The sequence below is a fragment of the Labeo rohita genome, chromosome 3, assembly GCF_022985175.1.
Source record: "Labeo rohita strain BAU-BD-2019 chromosome 3, IGBB_LRoh.1.0, whole genome shotgun sequence".
Classification (NCBI taxonomy): Eukaryota; Metazoa; Chordata; class Actinopteri; order Cypriniformes; family Cyprinidae; genus Labeo; species Labeo rohita.
The window spans coordinates 33,850,481-33,870,968 of record NC_066871.1 but is presented as its reverse complement, the minus strand read 5'-3'; the positions used below and the strand labels follow the sequence as shown (position 1 = coordinate 33,870,968).

The 20,488-nt window shown below is 34.4% G+C and overlaps 2 protein-coding genes across 2 annotated transcripts in view; both read right to left on the bottom strand.

Annotated features, from left to right (window-relative positions):
• recql5 (RecQ helicase-like 5) overlaps nucleotides 1-6,365 on the bottom strand; it is a 36,003-nt gene extending 29,638 nt beyond the window's left edge. Inside the window, exons 1-7 of the mRNA XM_051106206.1 lie at nucleotides 6,216-6,365; nucleotides 5,932-6,053; nucleotides 5,213-5,728; nucleotides 3,158-3,254; nucleotides 2,935-3,046; nucleotides 2,512-2,674; nucleotides 2,343-2,425 (exon numbers count right to left, since the gene is read on the bottom strand). Of these exons, the coding sequence (XP_050962163.1) occupies nucleotides 2,343-2,425; nucleotides 2,512-2,674; nucleotides 2,935-3,046; nucleotides 3,158-3,254; nucleotides 5,213-5,728; nucleotides 5,932-6,053; nucleotides 6,216-6,309 (1,187 nt within the window). The 5' untranslated portion in view covers nucleotides 6,310-6,365. The remainder of the gene's footprint in view (nucleotides 1-2,342; nucleotides 2,426-2,511; nucleotides 2,675-2,934; nucleotides 3,047-3,157; nucleotides 3,255-5,212; nucleotides 5,729-5,931; nucleotides 6,054-6,215) is intronic.
• A 2,196-nt stretch (nucleotides 6,366-8,561) lies between these two features.
• On the bottom strand, nucleotides 8,562-18,698 carry LOC127163043 (butyrophilin subfamily 3 member A3). The gene is made up of 10 exons (XM_051106052.1): nucleotides 18,576-18,698; nucleotides 16,323-16,423; nucleotides 15,578-15,676; nucleotides 14,387-14,488; nucleotides 14,088-14,222; nucleotides 13,333-13,470; nucleotides 13,195-13,246; nucleotides 12,986-13,012; nucleotides 12,833-12,859; nucleotides 8,562-11,709 (listed from the first exon to the last, which is right to left on the bottom strand). Exons 2-10 carry the CDS (start codon nucleotides 16,380-16,382, stop codon nucleotides 11,150-11,152), a joined length of 1,200 nt encoding a protein of 399 aa, XP_050962009.1. The 5' UTR covers nucleotides 16,383-16,423; nucleotides 18,576-18,698; the 3' UTR covers nucleotides 8,562-11,149.
• Nucleotides 18,699-20,488: the final 1,790 nt, after the last annotated feature.

Genomic DNA, 20,488 nt, shown 5'->3' with positions numbered 1-20,488 from the left:
CCTTTAAACTGCAACGTTTGTTTTCCACATGCAAAGATGTTACAATGCAGTCCATTAGAATGTCATTAAATTAAATCCCACCTATGGAAATTCAAATTGTTGGGGGGTGTGTAGGGACGAGGTGGAGGATTAGTCTAACTTTAGCAATGCAGTACGGAGAGCCGCTTCAACAAGCCGCAGCGCGGCGGGTATAAACACAAGCATTGACTAGACTGGCCGCTTTAGAGCTATAATGCACAGCAGTCGTGTGCAGTACAGGGGGTCGAAACACATACCGAAGCCGCGATCTACTCCGGTTGCCACATCAGAGCCGTAACATGCTGTGTGCAGTGTGTGGCAAGACATTTATTCATCATACAGTGTAGATAGCTTCACTTATAACGCGAGTGTTTTTTTTAAATGCATAAACTTGCACTAGAATAGGCTAGGCTGATTAGTGATGACGTTCTTTGATAATGTTAGGCTGCTTCTAGTCTTATGTTGGAGCTGGTTTCAGGCAATGAAACTAAGTATGTAAATAATTAAATAAATTAGCACGATAATATCATGTATCTGCAAACTTGCCGGCCAAGGACTTAACACTACTGTAGCTTATTATTTACTCACCCTCCATGCATCCTAGATGTATATGACTTCCTTCTTTCAGACAAATCCAATTAGAGTCTAATAAAGTCTAATAAGAGTTTAATAAAGTGCATCCATCCATAATAAAAAGTGCCTCACACGGTTCCTGGGGGTCTCCTGTAGCAGATCGATGTGTTTTTGTAAGAAAAATATCCATATTTAGTGTTTCCCCTTCGATACTTTTGGGGGGTATCAACGGTACGGTACTTTTTTCGGTAACATTTACTTTACTCTTTACTCTCTGTACATTTATTTCAGTAAAAAAATAAGTCCAAAAATCTCAATTTCAACATTTTGAACAATAGGGTCCTACAATCGTTGTCTTTTCTTCTTTATAGAAATTCTTGTATGTTTTAATTTTTCTGATAATTAAAGGAAGGCATTAAACATTTGTTTTATTTTTAATGAAAATTAAACTTTTATTTGTTGCCAAACAAACAGAGATTTTTCTGCTAAAATTAATACATGGAAAAAAAATTGTGTGAATATTCTGTGAATTTTTTTTTTTAGCATTTAATTGTTTTATTTAAATTTACCAGACATTCGAATAAATAAACACCTACATTATACTGTACTAAAGTAAAACAAGACTAATACATTTCTGTTACATGTTTAACCGTACTTTTATTTTGACAGATTGCCGGTTAGTTTTTGTGTGTATACACTATGGTATGATGCTAATTTTCTCAAATTAAATGGTAAAATTCACATGAAGTGACTCTTACAACAGTTCTGGAGATTAAGTTTATGCTTTTATGTCGTCATATAATGAGAACCAAAGGCTGAAAACCACCACGAGCCTCACGTGTGTTTCACTATTTGTGTAGTAAACAAAACCATGTCTCCGCCATTCATTCATACAGAGCCAAACAGAACATGGAGGATTCATATTTAAACCGTCTTTTTGCGTTTTAATATTATATTTAAAGACACTAGTGCATACTGCGATTCAAATTAAGTGAGAGACCTAATTTTGATTTATTTATCCAAAAATTGAGGAATTCTGGCATTCCGTGCTATAGAGTAAATCCGTTTTTATGAAAGGACTCGCGATCCCGTCCGCATATTCGTGGAAAAATTGTAGGTGCGCGTCCACGTAGAGACAGAAATGACATGCTGTTGTGTAAATAAGATAAACAACATAAGACTATTTTGTTTGTTTAATAAAAGAACAAGGTATAGACCTGTTCTATAGCAAAAGGTAACCTTAAATGACTTCTGTTGTGATCTGGCACTATAGAAAATAAAGTTCATTTGACCTTTAAGGGGGCCGGGGGGTGCCATTGGGGAGGCGGGCCACCCCCTAAATATAATGGCAGGGGAAACACTAATATATAAAACGTAAGATTTACTATTAATCTAGCTTGCGCTAACTGCTTTGACAAGGGCGTGGCAGTACTGAAACACCGTCTAAGCTGTTCGCCAATCGCAACGCAGTGGGACAGCTAACCAATTATAACACATTTCCTTTTTTCAGAAGGCGGGCCTTCATTAAACCCAGAACTAATCAAGCTATTTATGCCAGGCTGGGAGAAAGGTATTGTAATAATGTAAATTATGTGAAAAATAATGCATTTTTCGAACCACCAAGCATGAGAGCATGTTCTAGTACACCCTCAAAGCAAAATCAAGACTTTGAAAAAGAGCATAACAGGACTCCTTTAAACATTTAATCAAACCTTCCAACCTGAACTTGAAGTGTCTGTGTTTGAGCTCACCCTTCTTGTTCACAAAAAGCAACCATGGCCTCAAAGTCCAGGATGGGAGCTTTATCCTGCTCTTTCTCTGATCCTCGCTTTTCCTGAAATCAAAACACACAAAGAATATCAGATGACTGTCTAAGTACTTAAAAGCATGAAGATATTCACATTGGATGTCGTTCCTAACCTGTTTGCGGGCGATTTCTTTGCGGATGAGGAAGTTGAGTTGGTCTCTGTCTTTGGGTGAGTAGTATATCCTGCAGGACGACGGCAGTCCGTCACGTCCAGCTCGTCCCGACTCCTGATAGTAACTGGCCAAAGACTTCGCCAGATTCCAGTGGACAACAAACCTGAAAACATACAGACACTTACATGTCAAACACAGTACAAAGATAGTATCACAACAACATTGATAACCGATATTGATAATAAATGTTTCTTAATCAGCAAAAGGCTCATGTGACACTGAAGTCTGGAGTAATGATGCTGAAAATCCAGCTTTGCATCATAGGAATAAATGACATTTTATAACAGATAAAAAAAAAAAACACAGGTATATTAAATTACAATGATGTTTCAGAATATCTCTGTTTTTCAACGTGTGACTTACCTGACATTGGCCTTGTCCACTCCCATACCGAAACTGATTGTGGCCACAATAACAGGCACTTTGTCGGCCATCCAATCAGTCTGACTCTCTGTGCGATCGCCCGCTTTCAACCCTGCAGAGATATGAAACATAAACCAGAAAGATATTTGCCATGCTAACATGTACAATAAAATTATACACAAGCAAATTAAAAAGTGTGAGCAGGCAGCAATGACAGGATCACCTGCATGGTAGGGTTTGGCTAAGATTCCTAGTTTAGTCAGCTTGTGTGCCACTTCCTCACAGCTCTCTCTGGTGCGACAGTAAACAATCCCACAGCCCTGTGCCAACCAAACATGGGTATCTGACATTAGATCATCTTGAATTATATATATAACATGATAGAATAGTTTAGCCAAAAAAAAAAAAATCATCATTTACTCACTCTCATTATTCTTCCCATGGAGCGTGAAATGTCAGTGCTGCTCTTTTTAATACAATGTAAGTTAATGATAAGTCATGGTGTTAAGGTCAAGAAATGACATAAATGTCACCCATATGATTTCTATGTCTATGTCTGAATTCATACTGACTGAAATATAATTGTTGACTGAAGATCTTTCCCATCACTTTAGCTCTCAAATCCCAAATTTAAGTTCACATATGGCAAGCCAAGATGGGTCTTTTAAAAACAAAAAGGAAAAAAATCTAAAAAATAAAAATCATGACAAATAATGTGTTATATACCATTGTAGTATTTATTAATATTTTAAATTAGGTTTTCTTTATATTTTATATTTTCAGGGTTTTTTTTATTGTAGTTTAAATTTAAGTAATTTTGTTGTGTGTTTTTGTCATTTTTACTCGTTTTATTTTAAATGTCTATACGTTTTAATGAATATTAATTCAGTTTTGGTAATTTCAGAACTTTTTAACTTTAAGAAACATTTCAAAATTTCTCTAGATTCTCTAGAAGTATTTCATCCAATCTTTTTATTCTATTTCAGCTTTATTTAAACACAGAAAACTGTTTTAGTAGTTTTAAATGTATTTAACAATTAAATGCACTGAAATATACCTTTCTGAAAACTTTATTCAAGAACATTCTCAGTTTAAATGACTAAAAATTTCTTGTGGTATAAAGTAAAAAATAATATTTTTTCTTACACCTTTAATACAGGTGAGGGATTTCTTGAAACACTCTTCTAAGAAATAATAAAACAAAGGCTTATGGTCGAACTGTTTAATGTGTTTTTTTGAGAATGTCACTCTTTTATAGAGACTTTTCTCATCATTATAATTTTTTTAAGTTGTAGCACATTTTTGACTTTATGCCCAAACTCGCCAGTAAATATCAAAATTAATTATACTTCAGAAAATTAAATATACACTACCAGTCAAACGTTTTTGAACAGTAATATTTTAATGTTTTTAAAAGTCTCTTCTGCTTACCAAGCCTGCATTTATTTGAATCAAAGTACAGCAAAAACAGTAACATTTTGAAACATTTTTACTATTTAAAATAACTGTTTTCTATTTTAATATATTTTAAAATGTAATTTATTCCTGTGATTTCAAAGCTGAATTTTCAGCATCATTACTCCAGTCTTCAGAGTCACATGATCCTTCAGAAATCATCCTGATATTCTGATTTGCTGCTCTAAAAACATTTTTCTATTTATCTGGAATAGAAATCTTTTGTAACATTATAAATGTTATCATCATCACTTTTAAGCATCCACTTATCATCAATTTATCACCTATGCTAAAATAAAAGTATTAATTTTTACAATTTCTTATAGAATTTCTTATAAAACGTATTAAATTCTATAATTTTTTTGACTTCTTTAACAAACATTAAAAATGACTTGTAGTGTATATCTATAATAGATATATTGATATATATTGATAACCCTTCACAATATGGTTCATTAGTTAACATTAGTTAACTAACCACATTAGTTAACATGAACTAAGAATGAACAATACTCCTACTGTATTTTTATTAACTAACATCAACAAAGATTAATAAATGCTGTAATAAATGTATTGTTTATTGTTTGTTCATGTTAATTAATAATACATTAACTAATGTTAACAAATAACACATTATTGTAAATTGTCCCACTGTCGATTTTTAACATTTTGGCAGTTTCACTGTATGGGAAAATGACACTTCAGTGTTCTCCTAAAGTGTTCAGCACATGAGAGTATGTCATCCCAGTTCAGAGTAACATGAGGGTGAGTAAATGAGGACAGAACTTGCTTAACATCAACAAAAAAAAAGCCAGTGACTGACCTTTTCAGCTGTGTTTCCACCCAGCGCCTCTTTAGCAAAGGCAAATAAGTGGACGTAAGGATCAGGCAACAGATCACGGAATATGACGTCATATTTTAAGTTTTTACGGAAAACAGGTGTGGCAAAGACAAGCGGTGAGCGCAGCTTCAGCGAGCGCTCGATGTCTTCCTGCACTCTCTTGGGTGCTGTGGCCGTCAGCGCTACACAGGGAACCCCCTGCAGACGGGAGCGCAGGTCCCCGAGCTTCAGGTAGTCCGGTCTGAAGTCATGACCCCACTGAGAGACGCAGTGAGCCTCATCCACAGCCAGATACGCCAGCAGGCCCCGCGCGCACAGCGAGTTCAAGCAGGGCTGGAAGGACGGGGACGCCACCATCTCTGGAGTGATGTAGAGCAGCTTGAGCCGAGGACTCTCGCTCTCCAGATCCGCCAGGATCTCACGGCGCTCAGCGGAGGGCAGTTTGGAGTTGATGGACCGTGCAGGAACATTCAGAGCTTTCAGGTGCTCCACTTGATCCTGCAGCAGTCAAATCATGAGTCATGAATCATCATTGTTCAGCCAAACAGAGTAATCTCACTGATATGTCTGGTGCAAACTATGATTTACATATCAAACAGGAACCTGCTCACAGGCTACTGGGTGCCTATACCTTATCCATGATAGGTAACATGTATGTAGACTGAATGGGTGTTTTAAAATAGTAAGTGGGCGTGATGTACCTGGATGAGCGCGATTAGAGGCGAGATGACCAGAGTGATGCCACTGGCCAGGAGGGCTGGGAGCTGATAGCACAGAGATTTACCCGCTCCAGTGGGCATGAGGACAAACACATCCCTGTCACCTGTGAGCACAGTCCACACATACACACACACAAACATCAGAAAACAGCACCACTGCACTGTCACTGTCATCATTACTGACTCATTTAACCATCTGATGCACTAGCATTCAGCTAACTCTTGATTTATTCCTTAAGAATTTAGTCTAAATGTGTTATTTTCACCCTTCAGCACAGCTTTCACGGCATCTTCCTGCTGCTGAGATCGAAACTTGTCGAATCCGAAGTGTGTTTGTAAGGCCCGGTGAACGGCACTCATAACTACACCAACAATCTCTACATTCACTCAACTTTCATTGAACTCTGCGACGCACGTTGATGATGTCATGCAGCGCACTCTGCGACGCAAATATTTTGCGCTTTATCTCTGACTCTGCCAACAAATCTAAAGAGTATATTTTCAACTTTTTTATTTTGTTTGGCAAATTCTTCATACATAAGCAAACATTTATGGGCTCAGTTCCCGCTCTTTCACATTTTCTGATTGAGATTGACTCACTGCTCACATCTTTTTGTTTGACTAGCAGTAATAGATGTGTCAGGATTTTGTAAATATATGAAAAAAATATTTCTATTAACTCTGATTAGATTTAGATAGCTTTCCTTCATTGCTTTTCCATTATTATTATTATTATTTTACTATTATTATTATTATTATTATGTAGTCATTTTTTTTCCTTATTCTAAGCAACATACCCTCTTACTGTAATTTATTTCTCCTCTTCTTACTTCTGTCTTCTTTACATTGTTAATGTTCTCCTGAAGGTGATTGTATATGTTTGAATAAAAAAAAAAAATCTCTCCAAACAAAAAAAAAAATATATATATATATATATATATATATATATATATATATATATTGCGCTTTATGTTGTAATATATCTTTTACCTGGTTAGTTTCGCATACATAGATGTAAATTATCCAATAATGAATGATATTTTAAGGCTTTTCTCAACTCATTTCAGCGGTATTTAAAAAATACACTATCAGTCAAACGTTTTTGAACAGTACGATTTTTTTATGTTTTTTTAAACTAGTCTCTTCTGCTCACCAAGTCTGCATTTATTTGATCCAAAATACAGTAAAAGCGGTAATATTATGAAATGTTTTTATTATTTAAAATAACTGCTTTCTATTTGAATATATTTTAAAATGTAATTATTTCTTCCTGTGATCATGATCCTTCAGAAATCATTCTAATATACTGATTTGCTGCTAAAAAACATTTTTTTTTATTATTATCAGTAAATAAACAGTTAAGTACATTTTTTCAGGATTCTTTCATGAAGAGAAAGATCCAAATATCAGTTTTTGTAAGCTTTTATAATGTCATACACAATGCCATTCAAAAGCTTGGAGTCAGTATATATATATAATTTTATTTTTTATATATTATTTTATATTATTTTATTATATATATATATATATATATATATATATATATATATATATATATTTTTTTTTTAAGTAAGGATGCTTTAAATTGTTCAAAAGTGATTTATAATCTTATAAAATTTCTATTCTATTTCAGACAAATACTGTTCTTCTCAACTTTTTATTCATCAAAGAAACCTGAAAAATGCTACTCACCTGTTTTTAACATAATAATAATAATAAATGTTTCTTGAACAGCAAATCAGAATATTAAAATGATTTCCGAAGGATCATGTGACTGGAGTAATGATGCTTAAAATACATCTTTGAAATCTTAGGAATAAATTGTTTTTTTAAAATGTATTCAAAATAGAAAACGGTTACTTTAAATAATAAAAAAATATTTAAAAATTTTACTGTTTTACTTTATGTTTGATGAAATAAAAACAGGCTTGTTGAGCGGAAGAGACTTTCTGTAAAAAACATTAAAAATCTTACTGTTCAAAAACTTATTAGCCTACTATACTGGAGAAATGTTTCATCTGTAAATTATGGTTTTTGAAGATCCCCTTTAGCGTATTTAATATTTACAATATTTAGAAATGAGTTACAATAATTTTCAGAAGCCTAGGACACACACATATACACACAGATACCCTTTGTTCTTTCTTTTTATTGTCTCTTTATTTCTTTATTATACTTTTGTTGGTTGCTAATGGTTGCTAAAAACAAGTTAAATAGTTTTAAACAGTTAAAAACAGTTTAATGACATAATGTATCTTGCCTGCTGCATACTAGATGTGTAGCTTTTCCATTTCACTTTTACTTTTCGAAATTATTTTATCCTTACATGAAATGTATACAAATATAAACCTATATAGTAAAATCTGAATTTGTATTTGCATTTTTTCTAGTGTAATATGTTAAAAAATTCAACTTTATGTCAATTTTAAATTTTACATTTTATTAATAGGCAATTATTATATATTATGAATTTTGATTATTATAAATTCATCACTCCGTACATCATTCTGAGCATGCCACACTCATTTGCACTAGAGTATTTATCTCACAATGCATGTAATTATGTAATATGAGCAACATTTGACAGATCAAATAAGAGCGAACACACAGGGTTGAACTTACTTAGATTTATTATTCACATAAAGTGCATTTTCATGTCATGATTTGAGTTTTTAAAATGAATAGGAAAGTGCAGACAGGGCAGGCGAACACTGTATTATAATAAGGTGCAGACAGCAGCAGGTTCAGAAGTACCACAGAAGCAGTAGCTGAAAGAGATCCTACACTACCTTGATGGAATTACTGGTCTTGACTGCTATGGATCACTGTCAATCACTACGAACTGACCAACTAATGTAGCCCAGTGGTTTATCTAATTCTAATGAGGTCTAGAACACTGGTTCTCAACTGGTTTTGCTTCAAGACTCACATTTTACATCAAGCAACCCAACGCAGTACCATTTCTTTATTGCCAAAAATATTCCTTAGCATTAAATACAAAAACAATCTTACTATAACCTGCTTAGGCCTCAAAAGTCTGGAAAATTATAATCATGCCAGCTAACGGGGAATGTCCTCAGAACTTTAAGGTTCTGGCAAGGTTCTCTCAAAGTTATGAACAAATGTTCGTTTAAAGCAAGGGTGCCCAAACTGAGTCCTTGAGGACTCAGTTTAGCGTTTAGAGTTTTAGTTTTTAGGCAAGTTGGAGTTAAACTCTGCAGGACATCGTCCCCTCCAAGACTGAGTTTGGGCACCCCTGGTTTAAAGTTACTTGGAATTTAATAATGTTCTCAAAATTTTGGCACAAAACGATTATTAATGGAACGTTTTCCTGAAACCTTTTAGTTGGATGTTCATCTAATTTTTAATCAAATTTAAAATGTAATAATAAACTGTTACTACTTTCAGATGGTTTAGAGAACATCCAAAAGTGACATTCCTATAATGTTTGCAAAATGATACAATGGAATGTTTGCATAACCAAGAAAAAAATAAGTTTTTATAAAACAGATAGTTCCAGTCCTTCATTCTGATTGGTTAAACCACGTTCGAAGCTGTTGTAAATTAATTCACAAACATACACCTTTGTTTACGTCTGTGTGTTGCTCGGAAACCACTTTGTTGCAACCACAACCGTTTCTGAGGAACTACATTATTTGGCAGAAGAATAATGTTTTTATTAATAACATTACACTTTGCTCTGTTTTGTTTTATGAAACCTTACTACGTAAATGTAATAACCATTTTATAAAAGCAACAGGCCTGTAAAGCTGTGGTTTTACAGTGAATTATAACAGCTAAGGGGTTATATATGCCTAACAACGCCCCTTAGCTGTTATAAATTCACTGTAAACCATGGCTTCTTGGGGTTTAATGCTTTATTTTAAATATTATGTTTCAAAGAACATTCAGAAATAATATTTTCATAGCCTAAGCTGATTGGCTGGTTTTAGCTGGTCATCCAGCCTGGTCATAGCTAGTCAGCAGACTTGTTTTAGAGGGGTTTTGGCCACTTCTTTAGTTGGTCAGGCTGGGAGACCAGCTAAAACCAGCTTGGCCAGGTTGGAAGATCAGCTAAAACCAGCTACTTCCAGCTTAAACCAGCTAAGTTTAGGCTGGTTTTAGTTTTTTTACAGCGGGGAAAATGTTCTCAGAACATATTTTTGTTAACTGGGATAGTAGCGGCTGAAGAAAAACTTGAGCAGTTTCTAATTGTCTTTTAAATTTCACTTGTTTCTCATCCAGTGAAAAACAACATTACCCATGATTCTGCAGAGAAATCTCCACCAATCAGGGAACTGAAACAAGGAAATCATGCCAAAATAACTCTTTAGCTCTATGAACCACTGCGAATGACATAATTGCTCACAAACTACTAAAATATATGCAGCATTTTCTCCAGTTATTAATCTGATTATGTCATTCGCAAAGCTTCATGGGATTGTAGTCCATTCAATGAACTACAAATCATAGTTTGTAATGTTGTGATTCACTTCATAGCTGGTTGGTTTGGTTCATGACTTATAACTCTTTTACGAAATCCCTATAGGGCAAATTTATTTTAAAAATATTTTGCTATACACTTGAATTTCATATTTCCCCCTTTTATCTGAGACTCTATCTGTACAAGCGGTAACATATTAAAGGGATAGTTCACCCAAAAATGAAAATTCTGTCATTAATTCACTCACTCTTACGTCGATCAAAACCCGTATGACCTTCATTAGTCTTCAGAACACAAATTAAGATTTCTTTATGAAATCTGAGAGCTTTCTGACCCTGCATAGACAGGAAGGATCCTTCCACATTCAAGGTCCAGAAAGGTACCAAGAACATCATCAAAATAGTCCATGTGAAACCAGTGGTTCAACCTTAATTTTATGAAGCTACGAGAATACTTTTTGTTGTGCAAAAAACTAAAATAAACTTATTCAACAATTCTTCTCCTCCTTTCTGGACCTTGAACGTGGTAGGACCTATGCTGTCTATGAAGGGTCAAAAAGCTCTTATGTTTCATCAAAAAACTCTTAATTTGTGTTCTGAAGATGAATGAAGGTCTTCTGGGTTTGGAACGACATGAGGGTGAGTAATTAATGACAGAATTTTGTTTTTTGGTGTACTAACCCTTTAAGGTTGCGCCCAGTTGAAAACCAGTGGTCTAGAGATTAAGCACTGGGCTCTGATTCGATTCGATTGGGTTTTAACCCCACAGGCACATGCCAGGACACAGGCAGTGGCCCCTGTTCCCAGGTGATCTGATCACCAGGTCTTTCACGATCTCCACCGTTCCGAAGAGCGGGATGAGCTTTTCGCCAAATGTCTCGTTGTAGGTGTAGATGTGGGAGCGGTTCTCCGCGTCGTAGAAGGACAGCTGGCCCTGGTTGTAGTCTAGGTAGACGCCGACCTTTCGAGGAATCAAGGTGGCTGGCAGGGCGGTGAACGGCACGGTGAGGGCCTTCAGCTCCGTGCCGCGCTCCAGCCGCAGGGTCAGATAGCCAGTGTCGGTGTTCAGGGACTTGAAGCCCTTACGCAAGGCAGATTCTTTGGCCACGCCGATACGCCAGTCCATTTCTCCAACATCCACCTCCCAGTACTGGCGTCCGGAGGAGAAGCCTTCGGTTCCAACCGCACACCACCAGCCATCGAAGCGCTGGTGATAGTTGGGCACCTCTTTGCGGTCAAAACCACAGCGCATGCGCTTCTCATCCTCGGAGATCAGAAGGTCAGGATTGGCCGTGTCCAGGTCAAGGGTCACCTCCACTATGATGGAATGAATGAAAGGTTATGACCAATGTGTAATCAGTTTTATAAACTATGAATAAATGAAAATGGCTTTGTTTCAAAACACAGAGAGGCATCAAGCTTTCAACACAAAGCATCTACAAAATGTTTGTAAGATACAATCTTTAAACAAAATTCTAAATTCAAAAATCCAAATTCTATGTAAAATTTAGACTGAATTCTATCCGCAATACACATATATTTGTATATAATGCTACACTTGTGATGAATTACGACAAGATGTTGGATTACTTGTTGGCATTAAATAGTAATTTGGTAGCTTTCAGTTAAATTAGAAGTAGTGCTTTCAAATCAATTAATCATGATTAATTGTATCCAAAATAAAAGTCTGTGTTTGCATTACATACGTGTGTGCTGTGTATATTTATATGTATACATAAATACAAAAAAATTACATGTATATATTAAAGAAATATATGTAATGTATATTTATATATGAAATATAAATAATAATAAATATAAATGTGTATACTTATATATAATATATACATGTACATGTGTGTATTTATACATATTTTGTATATGTATTTATTTAACATATATTATATATATTATGTATACACAAACTTTTACTTTGGATGCGAGTAATTGCGATTAATCACTTTGACAACTCTAATTAGAAGTAAATAATTTATCTACAGTTTTAGAAATTGTAAATTTTACTCAGTTAATGAATGATTTTATTTAGCAAGGATGCATTAACTTGATCAAAAGTGTAAAGACATTTAAAATGTCATAAAATATTTATATTTCAAATAAACGCTTTTCTTCTGCACTTTCAATTTATTAAAAAATACTAAAACTATATATATCACGGATTCCACAAAAAATATGAAACAGCACAACTGTTTTCAACATTGATTAAAAATAATAAATGTTTCATCAGCAGCAAATCAGCATATTAGACTGATTTCTGAAGGATCATGTGACACTGAAGACTGGAGTAATGATGCTAAAAATTCAGCTTTGCATCACGGAAATAAATTATATTTTAATATATATTCCCATAGAAAACACTCATTTTAAACTGTAATAATATTTTATAATATTACTGTTTTTAAAAAACAAATAAAAGCCTTACCTCCTGCATCACAGATCCAGTCCCACACTAAATAAAAGAAATGCAATAATTAGCTTGAGTTCATAGTGAGTCTTAATATTCAGTCCACCTTACAACTGCAAAATTGTCTGTAATATCTATTCAAATTGTTAAAGAGGAAAACAAGTGACTTACCAGTATGAGGAATATATGGAGTGGCGCCTAAGTGAAAAACAAAAAAGAGAATTAGGATGAAAACAAGAAAGAGCTGTCAGCAAGATGTTTTAATACCATGCATCATATTTTCATACCACCTGGCAGACATAACAACCTAGTGAGCAACAATTGAAGTTGTTTAAAGCACTTTTTCATCATTTTTCTCAGATTTACAAAGATGATCTGACCTATTTTTTGGCTCCTCTGTTTCCACATAAGCCACTTTTGAGGAATGTTCTCCTAAACGCACAAATAAATCAGATTTATGTTACAATAAAGTAATTTGTCTACAGAATTCAACTAATGTGATGTTATTTTCGTCACACCTTGTCAAGTTCTTTGTTGACTAGCATCCAGAACACCAGCTCCATGGCTGACTGCAGGGTGGCCATCCGACCTCTTTTCCAGTGATTCTCAAAGTCATCCAAAGCTGCCACCACCTGCTCTCCAGGCCAGACACTTTGCTACACAAGAAAGGAGGTATAAATTATGCAAATGTTGCCACTCAACAAAACAGACGAGCAACTATTAAAGGAGAAGTTCCCCATGTCTTTCAAGATGTTCATGTCTTTCTTTCTTCAGTCGAAAAGAAGTGAAGGTTTTTGAGGAAAACATTCCAGGATTTTTCTCCATATAGTTGACTTCAATGGTGGCCAATGGTTTGAAGGTCCAAACTGCAGTTTCAATGCAGCTCCAAATGGCTCTAAACAATCCCAGCCGAGGAATAAGGGTCTTATCTAGCGAAACGATTGGTCATTTTCTAAAAAAGTTACAATTTATATACGTTTTAACCACAGATTGAAACTGCAATTTGGACCTTCAAACCAATGGCCACTATAGAAGTTCACTATATGGAGAAAAATCCTCTAAAGTTTTCCTTAAAAACCTTAATTTCTTTGCGACTGAAGAAAGAAAGACATCTTGGATGACATGGGGGTGAGTAGGAAACACAGTGTATATAAGGTGTGTAAGCCTTATGAACTGGCATATCACATATGATACAATAGCCTTTCTATGGTTAAAAATAATAAAACAATACATACGGTTGCATTGTACATAAAAGACTAATGTGTGTGTCTACCTCAGGTTGGGCCCTCAGGTCTTTGGTCCAGGTGAGAATGACTCTCTTGGCACTCTCCATATCCTGCTCACTGCTCAGAGCCAGATCCTTCCAGTCACTTCTCTCTGGCCATCCATCAGTCAGCATTGGTCTTTTCTGTTAGGACAATATTTGGTGACACTTCAGTTCTAGTGAGCTGTCTACACAGGCAGCTTTTTAAGGAATTAAACCAGTACATTTGTTTGCAGCACTCTCAGTGAGTGCTGAATAAATACAGTACAGGTATAAATACGTATCAGAAGTATAAATGAGTATCTTACCTTGCTCTCTAGCAGTGATGCCCACTCCAGGATGAAGGCCCTGCAGGTGAGAGTGGGCCACACATCCTCACTCTTTGAGATGTTCTCCAACACCTCTGACCTCTATCGCCACCAGGAGAGAAGAAAACACACATGTACCATCAGAACTGAATAATTTACACAACCAGTCAAAAGTTTTTGAACAGTAAGATTTTAATGTTTGCTCACCAAGCCTGCATTTATTTGATCCAAAGTACAGCAAAAACAGTAAAATTTGTAAATATTTCTACTATTTAAAATAACTACTTTTTATTTGAATATATTTTAAAATGTAATTTATTCCTGTGATTTCAAAGCTGAATTTTTAGCTTTTGGAAGGCAGTGTATATATACATATTATTATTATTATTATTATTATTATTATTATTATTATTATTATTATTATTATTATTATGTTGAAAACAGCTGAGTAGATTTTTTTCAGGTGTCTTTGATAAATAAAAAGTTCAGAAGAACAGCATTTATCTAAAATTGAAATCTTGTAACATTATAAGTGTCTTTATCATCACTTTTGATCAATTTAAAGCATTCTTAATAAATAAAAGTATTAATTTCTAAAAAAAATTAAAAAGTTATTGAATTTGAAGTAGCAAATGGGATGAAGAATAGAATTTCAAATATCAATATAAGGAAGCAGAATTAAAACTGGATTGAATTCTTTAAAAAAAATCTTATAACTGATAAGTTTTTAATAATATATAACATTTAAAACCATAGAATATATGTTGAACTTGAAAATCTTCCTACTGAAATTTAATTTATATCATTAAAAATATATAACAGTGTCATTTAGTTAATGTGAGTTTTGTTTTGTTTTAGTACATAACAGAAAATATTCTATCACAATAAACATTAAGTATACAGTCTTTATAATGTGTAATGTTTTTACTTTGTATAAATGCTCTTGTCTTTGGGAAAAAAACATATTTTTATTAATATTAAATTAAATTTAAGATTTTAACCAAACCATAAAGTAAGAAAAAAAAAAATAAGTTGAAAGTATAATTGATTCAGTGAATGTGTCACTGAATTTCTCTTTCTGTCATTCAAGTTCCAATTCACTATCCTTTTGAAAATGGAAGAACTTGTATGTGATTATTTAGCCATCAGCTCTGACTTTTTGGTGTATTAGACATTTATCAGTGGCTGTACCTGACAGACACGACCCAGATCCTTGGCGAGGTTGACAATAAACTGCTGGCTCTCGTCCAGCGGTTCTCGCTTCTCATTTTTCACCTTCTTACGAAACTCCTGTACACATAAAAATCACTGAATGTTATATAAAACTTGGTAAACACAAAAAAAAATCAAAGTTATTTCAAGGTTAGTCTCAGTGACGGACAGGGCTTATTTCTTGAAACAAAAGAAGAACATGAACAGAAGAACATCAGATGAATCAATCTGTGCATATCACTTTTTGGTTGATAGAAATCAATTAATGACGCATTTAAACAAATAAACTGTGAGCGGTCCCTTTTCATGTCATTCATAAAGTTTCTTCCTGTCATGGTCTTGGCTACAGTAAGCTGATATGTAAACCAGTCTTTAACACGTCTGACTATGTGAGATTATTTCAGCCCGTTGTCAGTTCAAGCAGTTAAGGTTGCTCATTAAGGTTATGGTAAACAAACAAGAACAATGTTTCATTAAAATGCAACTCATGCATGGTCTACTTCCTGTGTCTTTGTGTCCACCTAATGAGCAGAAAAAGACTCACAGCTATTGAAATCAGCCACAATGACCAGCTAAAAGAGCGTTTTATCTAATTTTTGGACTAAAGGATAGAAAAGAAGGACAAATATTGTCACTCCTACTGACGTCAAATGTTTTGAAGCAACTGGTTCATGCTACTCCATATGTGAGAAGAACAGCCAGCCAACATATATTTGCAAGATACCTTAAACTTCTCCGTAACATTCTTGGTTGGTTCAACCAGAAACTGAAGACACTGCATCATGGTGGCTGCTGCTCACAGAAATCCTTCACCAGAGGAAATAGCTACAGCAAAGATAGGAAATGACAAAAGTTTTCTGTCAAAATGTCTAGGTCATTTAAAGGTGATACACAAACCTACTTGAAACTTCAAAAACAATGTGTCAACCCAGCAGGCCGTTTGTTGACTTTCACAACAGATAAATGATTAAACATTAAGCAGATATATTTGACAGATTTTTATGACCAAAACACTCACACCTTGCCCTTGACCTGAATAAATCAAAGCTCAAGGAGTTCAGTGTTGATACAACACACGGCATGGTCTACACTCTTGTGAAAAATAATAAATGTACACTTTAAAAGTAAACTTTTCAAACTATATTTGGAGATAACATATTAATGAAATAAAAGACCACTTAAGTGTACTTAAAGATATTTTTATGACTGTTTCTAAACACTTAAGTACGGTTTTGAGAAGGGTGTTTTCACGACACGTCATCAATCGGCCATATTGGCGGCACTGAACATAAACAATGCCACTGAACCGAACAAAACTCGCATATTTTGCTGATTACTGCTGCTGAAAATGGTCAATTATTGTCATGTTTTGGGCTGTGCTAATCTGTCAGACCAGGAAAAACATGTGGAGTACTACAGACTGCCAAAAGTTATAACAAATCAAGGAGAAGAGTAAAAAAAACAATCTGAGGAACAAAAGATGTTTGTGGTTGGCCAAACTGAACCAGGATTTCCAAGAATCTTGACAACATTTGTGTTTGTTCTTATCATTTCCAGTCAGGAAAGGTGAAATATTAAGCTAATATCTTAATTAATGCTGCTCATATGCATCTTTACCACCTATTAACTTTAGTTAGTCAAAATATTGCACCCTTTCCTGCTTACTAAGTCCTTCTCTATATGATTTAGCAGCTTTCACATGTTTTTTCCATTGTTTACACAGCAGAAATTACACACCAACATATTCAGCAGTACATTAACCATTCAGTTCATGCTGTTGTTTACATCGGAGTATAGCCAATATGGCCGCGCATCCGGGTAACTGACCAAATCGTGACATAGTTCAAAAGAAATGGCATTAAAGCATATTTCAGTTTATCTTTAGTGCAGTATTTAGTCAGTATTTAGCTTTGACAACAAATCCAGAATTTGTCATTTTATTAAGATAATAGTGGTGCTCGTCCACCGTCATGCTGGAGTGTTGTGGGTGTTCGTGTTTACCAGAGCTTTTTTTCCCCTCACATTTTATCATCTGTCAGACAATCGAGTTATGCGCTAAAACCACTACAAAAATATTACACAATCTTTTGTACATTAAGATCATTACAAAACGAACTATCTATGCTAAATCTACTTGGTAGCTATTTAAATATAAAAATCTCAGAGGTGAGAGAACACGTGACTGAGGAGAGCGCACGTGACTCAAAGCTGAGACGTGCAGCGGGTAAATCAGCGTTTGGTGGAGGATTATCCGAACAACTGCTGTCAACACGGTTAAGACCTAACAATCTAACTTACAATGATAAAACATAGACAGAGAATAAGAATTTAGTCCTTTAAAAGACTGCTCATTTACAGTAATCATATTGGAAATTAAATTAGTCATTTAATATAGCATGGATTCTGGACTTGGATATAATATACGGAGCTAATACAGCAAAATTATTATGAAATATTATTAATTATGACCAGTTATAATTATTGGCAGAGAACAGACAGGTGAGACGTGAAAACTATTTTGCACAAAACGTCTAAAATCCTATATTAAAAATCTCGTCTATACTTTAAATGCAGTTTTATTTATTTAAAATTATTTAAATTGCATTTATGATAGTGTTCAAACGGCTTATAAATATCATCATGCATTTTAATATATTAAAATCTGACGGCATTGTAATTCTGACAATAGTCTAGAGCTGCTGAACAAATACTGGAAGAAGAGACACATGACTTTGCTGCACTGCACAAGCTCTTTCATGTATATTGATGAGGTAATGTCCTTGAATGACATTCTCAAGTCAGCCCGACACAACCTATTTCGCAGGATCTTCCCACTGCCAGTGTATGTAAACAATGCCATGCTGTGTTTTCATGACGTATGCTAAAAAAACATGCTGCATAAGGTTTGCAAAAAATAGACAGAGAAAATAAATGAGTGTGCATAGCATCATATGTCTGTGTGCATTCATCAGTGTACCTGTAAGAGGTGTGCTGTGCCGCAGGATGGATCCTTCTCAGGAGAAAGTCGCCAGGCGAGACTGTGGGGAACGAATGCTGCAGCGAATACTTGACCTTGTTTACATACAATGACTTCGCAGAGCCGAACGCGAGTCGAACGTCATTCGGGCTTTTCCGGAAAATTAGATGCGGAACGAACGCGACTCCATGTTTATTGTGGCTAGAGACTGAAAATGTGAACGTGAGAATGTCACCAAAGTACTTTAAAGTACAACTTTATTATATTATCTGGAAGTACAATGTTTTAAATAGGCCTAAATATAATTTTGGATTTGAAGTGCACATTCAAGACAGTTAAGCACACATTTTCAAGTTACTGACAGACAGTAACTTGCTTAAATTGATAAACATTGGGATAAATTCATTAGGATAAAGGATAGATTCAAATGTAAGAAGGGTAAAGATGTTTGAAAGCACTTTTCATTTTTTTCCAGACTCTTTTACAGAAGGCAAATTGTTTAAATCCCCATAAAGAGCTAATTCTGTGTGATTAGTGTCACTCATGTTAAGTTCTGTTTTGTGGGATCAGTGACCTGAGATCTAATGAAGAGGAAGGTGAGCAGTTGAATCCGCTGACACATTGAGTGTGTCTTTATCTGACTGACATGTGTCATTCACTCTATTGTGTGTGTGGGGATTCAGGCTCCAGCTGTGCTGCTTAACGGACTGAAGACAGGCCTCTGTTGTGCCTCTCAGTGGGACACTGACAATAAAGACACAGCTGAAGAGTTACTCTTTAAACCACTTCCAGACATTCAGAACTCATTTGGTTGCAGGTAAGTAAATGGGAACTAGAACAAGGGATCATCTGCTTTTAGTTAGGGTTGTTAAAGTTGCTATTTCCTGAAATGACCACTAGAAGACACAATTTCACTAAAAATCTCCAGTATCCAGCAGACTATTGGTCTATAAGTAAAAAGCAATACCATGATGTTTTTTCAGAATGCATTAATGACAATTAGATTTTTCGCTGCTGTTGTTGATGTTTGTTTAAAAATACAGTAAAACTGTAATACTGTGAAATATTATTACAATTTAATATAACTGTTTTCTGTTATAATGTATTGTAAAATGTAATTTATTCCTGTGATCAAAGCTGAATTTACAGCATAATTACTCCAGTCCTCAGTGTCACATGATGCTTTTAAAAAAAAACATTTATTAGTGTTTATCAGTGTTGGACACAGTTGTGCTGCTTTATATTTTTTTGGAAAACATGATGCATTATTTTTTTTTAAACTTATTTTTAAAAACTTATTTCAATTTTTTATTTGATATAGAAATATTATGTATACTGTAAACGTCTTTACAGTCAATTTTTGATCAATTAAATGCATTATTGCTGAGTTAAAGTATTAATTTCTTTCTTCTTACTGACCCTAAACTTTTGAACGGTAATGTAAAATACCAGTCAAAAGTTTTTGAACAGTAAGATTTTTAATGTTTTTTTAAGAAGTCTCTTCTGTTCACCAAGCCTGCATTTATTTGATCCAAAGTACAGCCAAAACATTTACATTTTGAAACATTTTTACTATTCAAAATAACTGTTTTCTATTTGAATAAATTTTAAAGTGTAATTTATTCCTGGGATATCAAAGCTGCATTTTAGGCATCATTACTCTAGTCACATGATCCTTCAGAAAGCATTCATTGCTCATTATTATTGTGTTGAAAACAAAAGTAGAATTTTTGATAAATAGAAAGTTCAGAAGAACAGCATTTACCCTAAATATAAATCTTTTGTAGCATTACAAATGTCTTTATCATTTCTTAAAGCACCCTAAATAAAATTATTAATTTCTATAATTTCTAAAACATAAATAAATAAATACAGTATAGGACCAGAGTCGGAAAATAACAAGGGCTTATGGC

What these genes read in the sequence shown, in the direction of transcription:
- LOC127163043 (XM_051106052.1), bottom strand. Translation starts at nt 16,382, where the DNA reads ATGATGCAGTGTCTTCAGTTTCTGGTTGAACCAACCAAGAATGTTACG. An exon ending in ATGTTACGGAGAAGTTTAAG is followed by an intron (nt 15,677 to 16,322) that starts GTATCTTGCAAA and finishes TTATGTGTACAG; the next exon opens with GAGTTTCGTAAGAAGGTGAA. An exon ending in TCAACAAAGAACTTGACAAG is followed by an intron (nt 13,247 to 13,332) that starts GTGTGACGAAAA and finishes TTGTGCGTTTAG; the next exon opens with GAGAACATTCCTCAAAAGTG.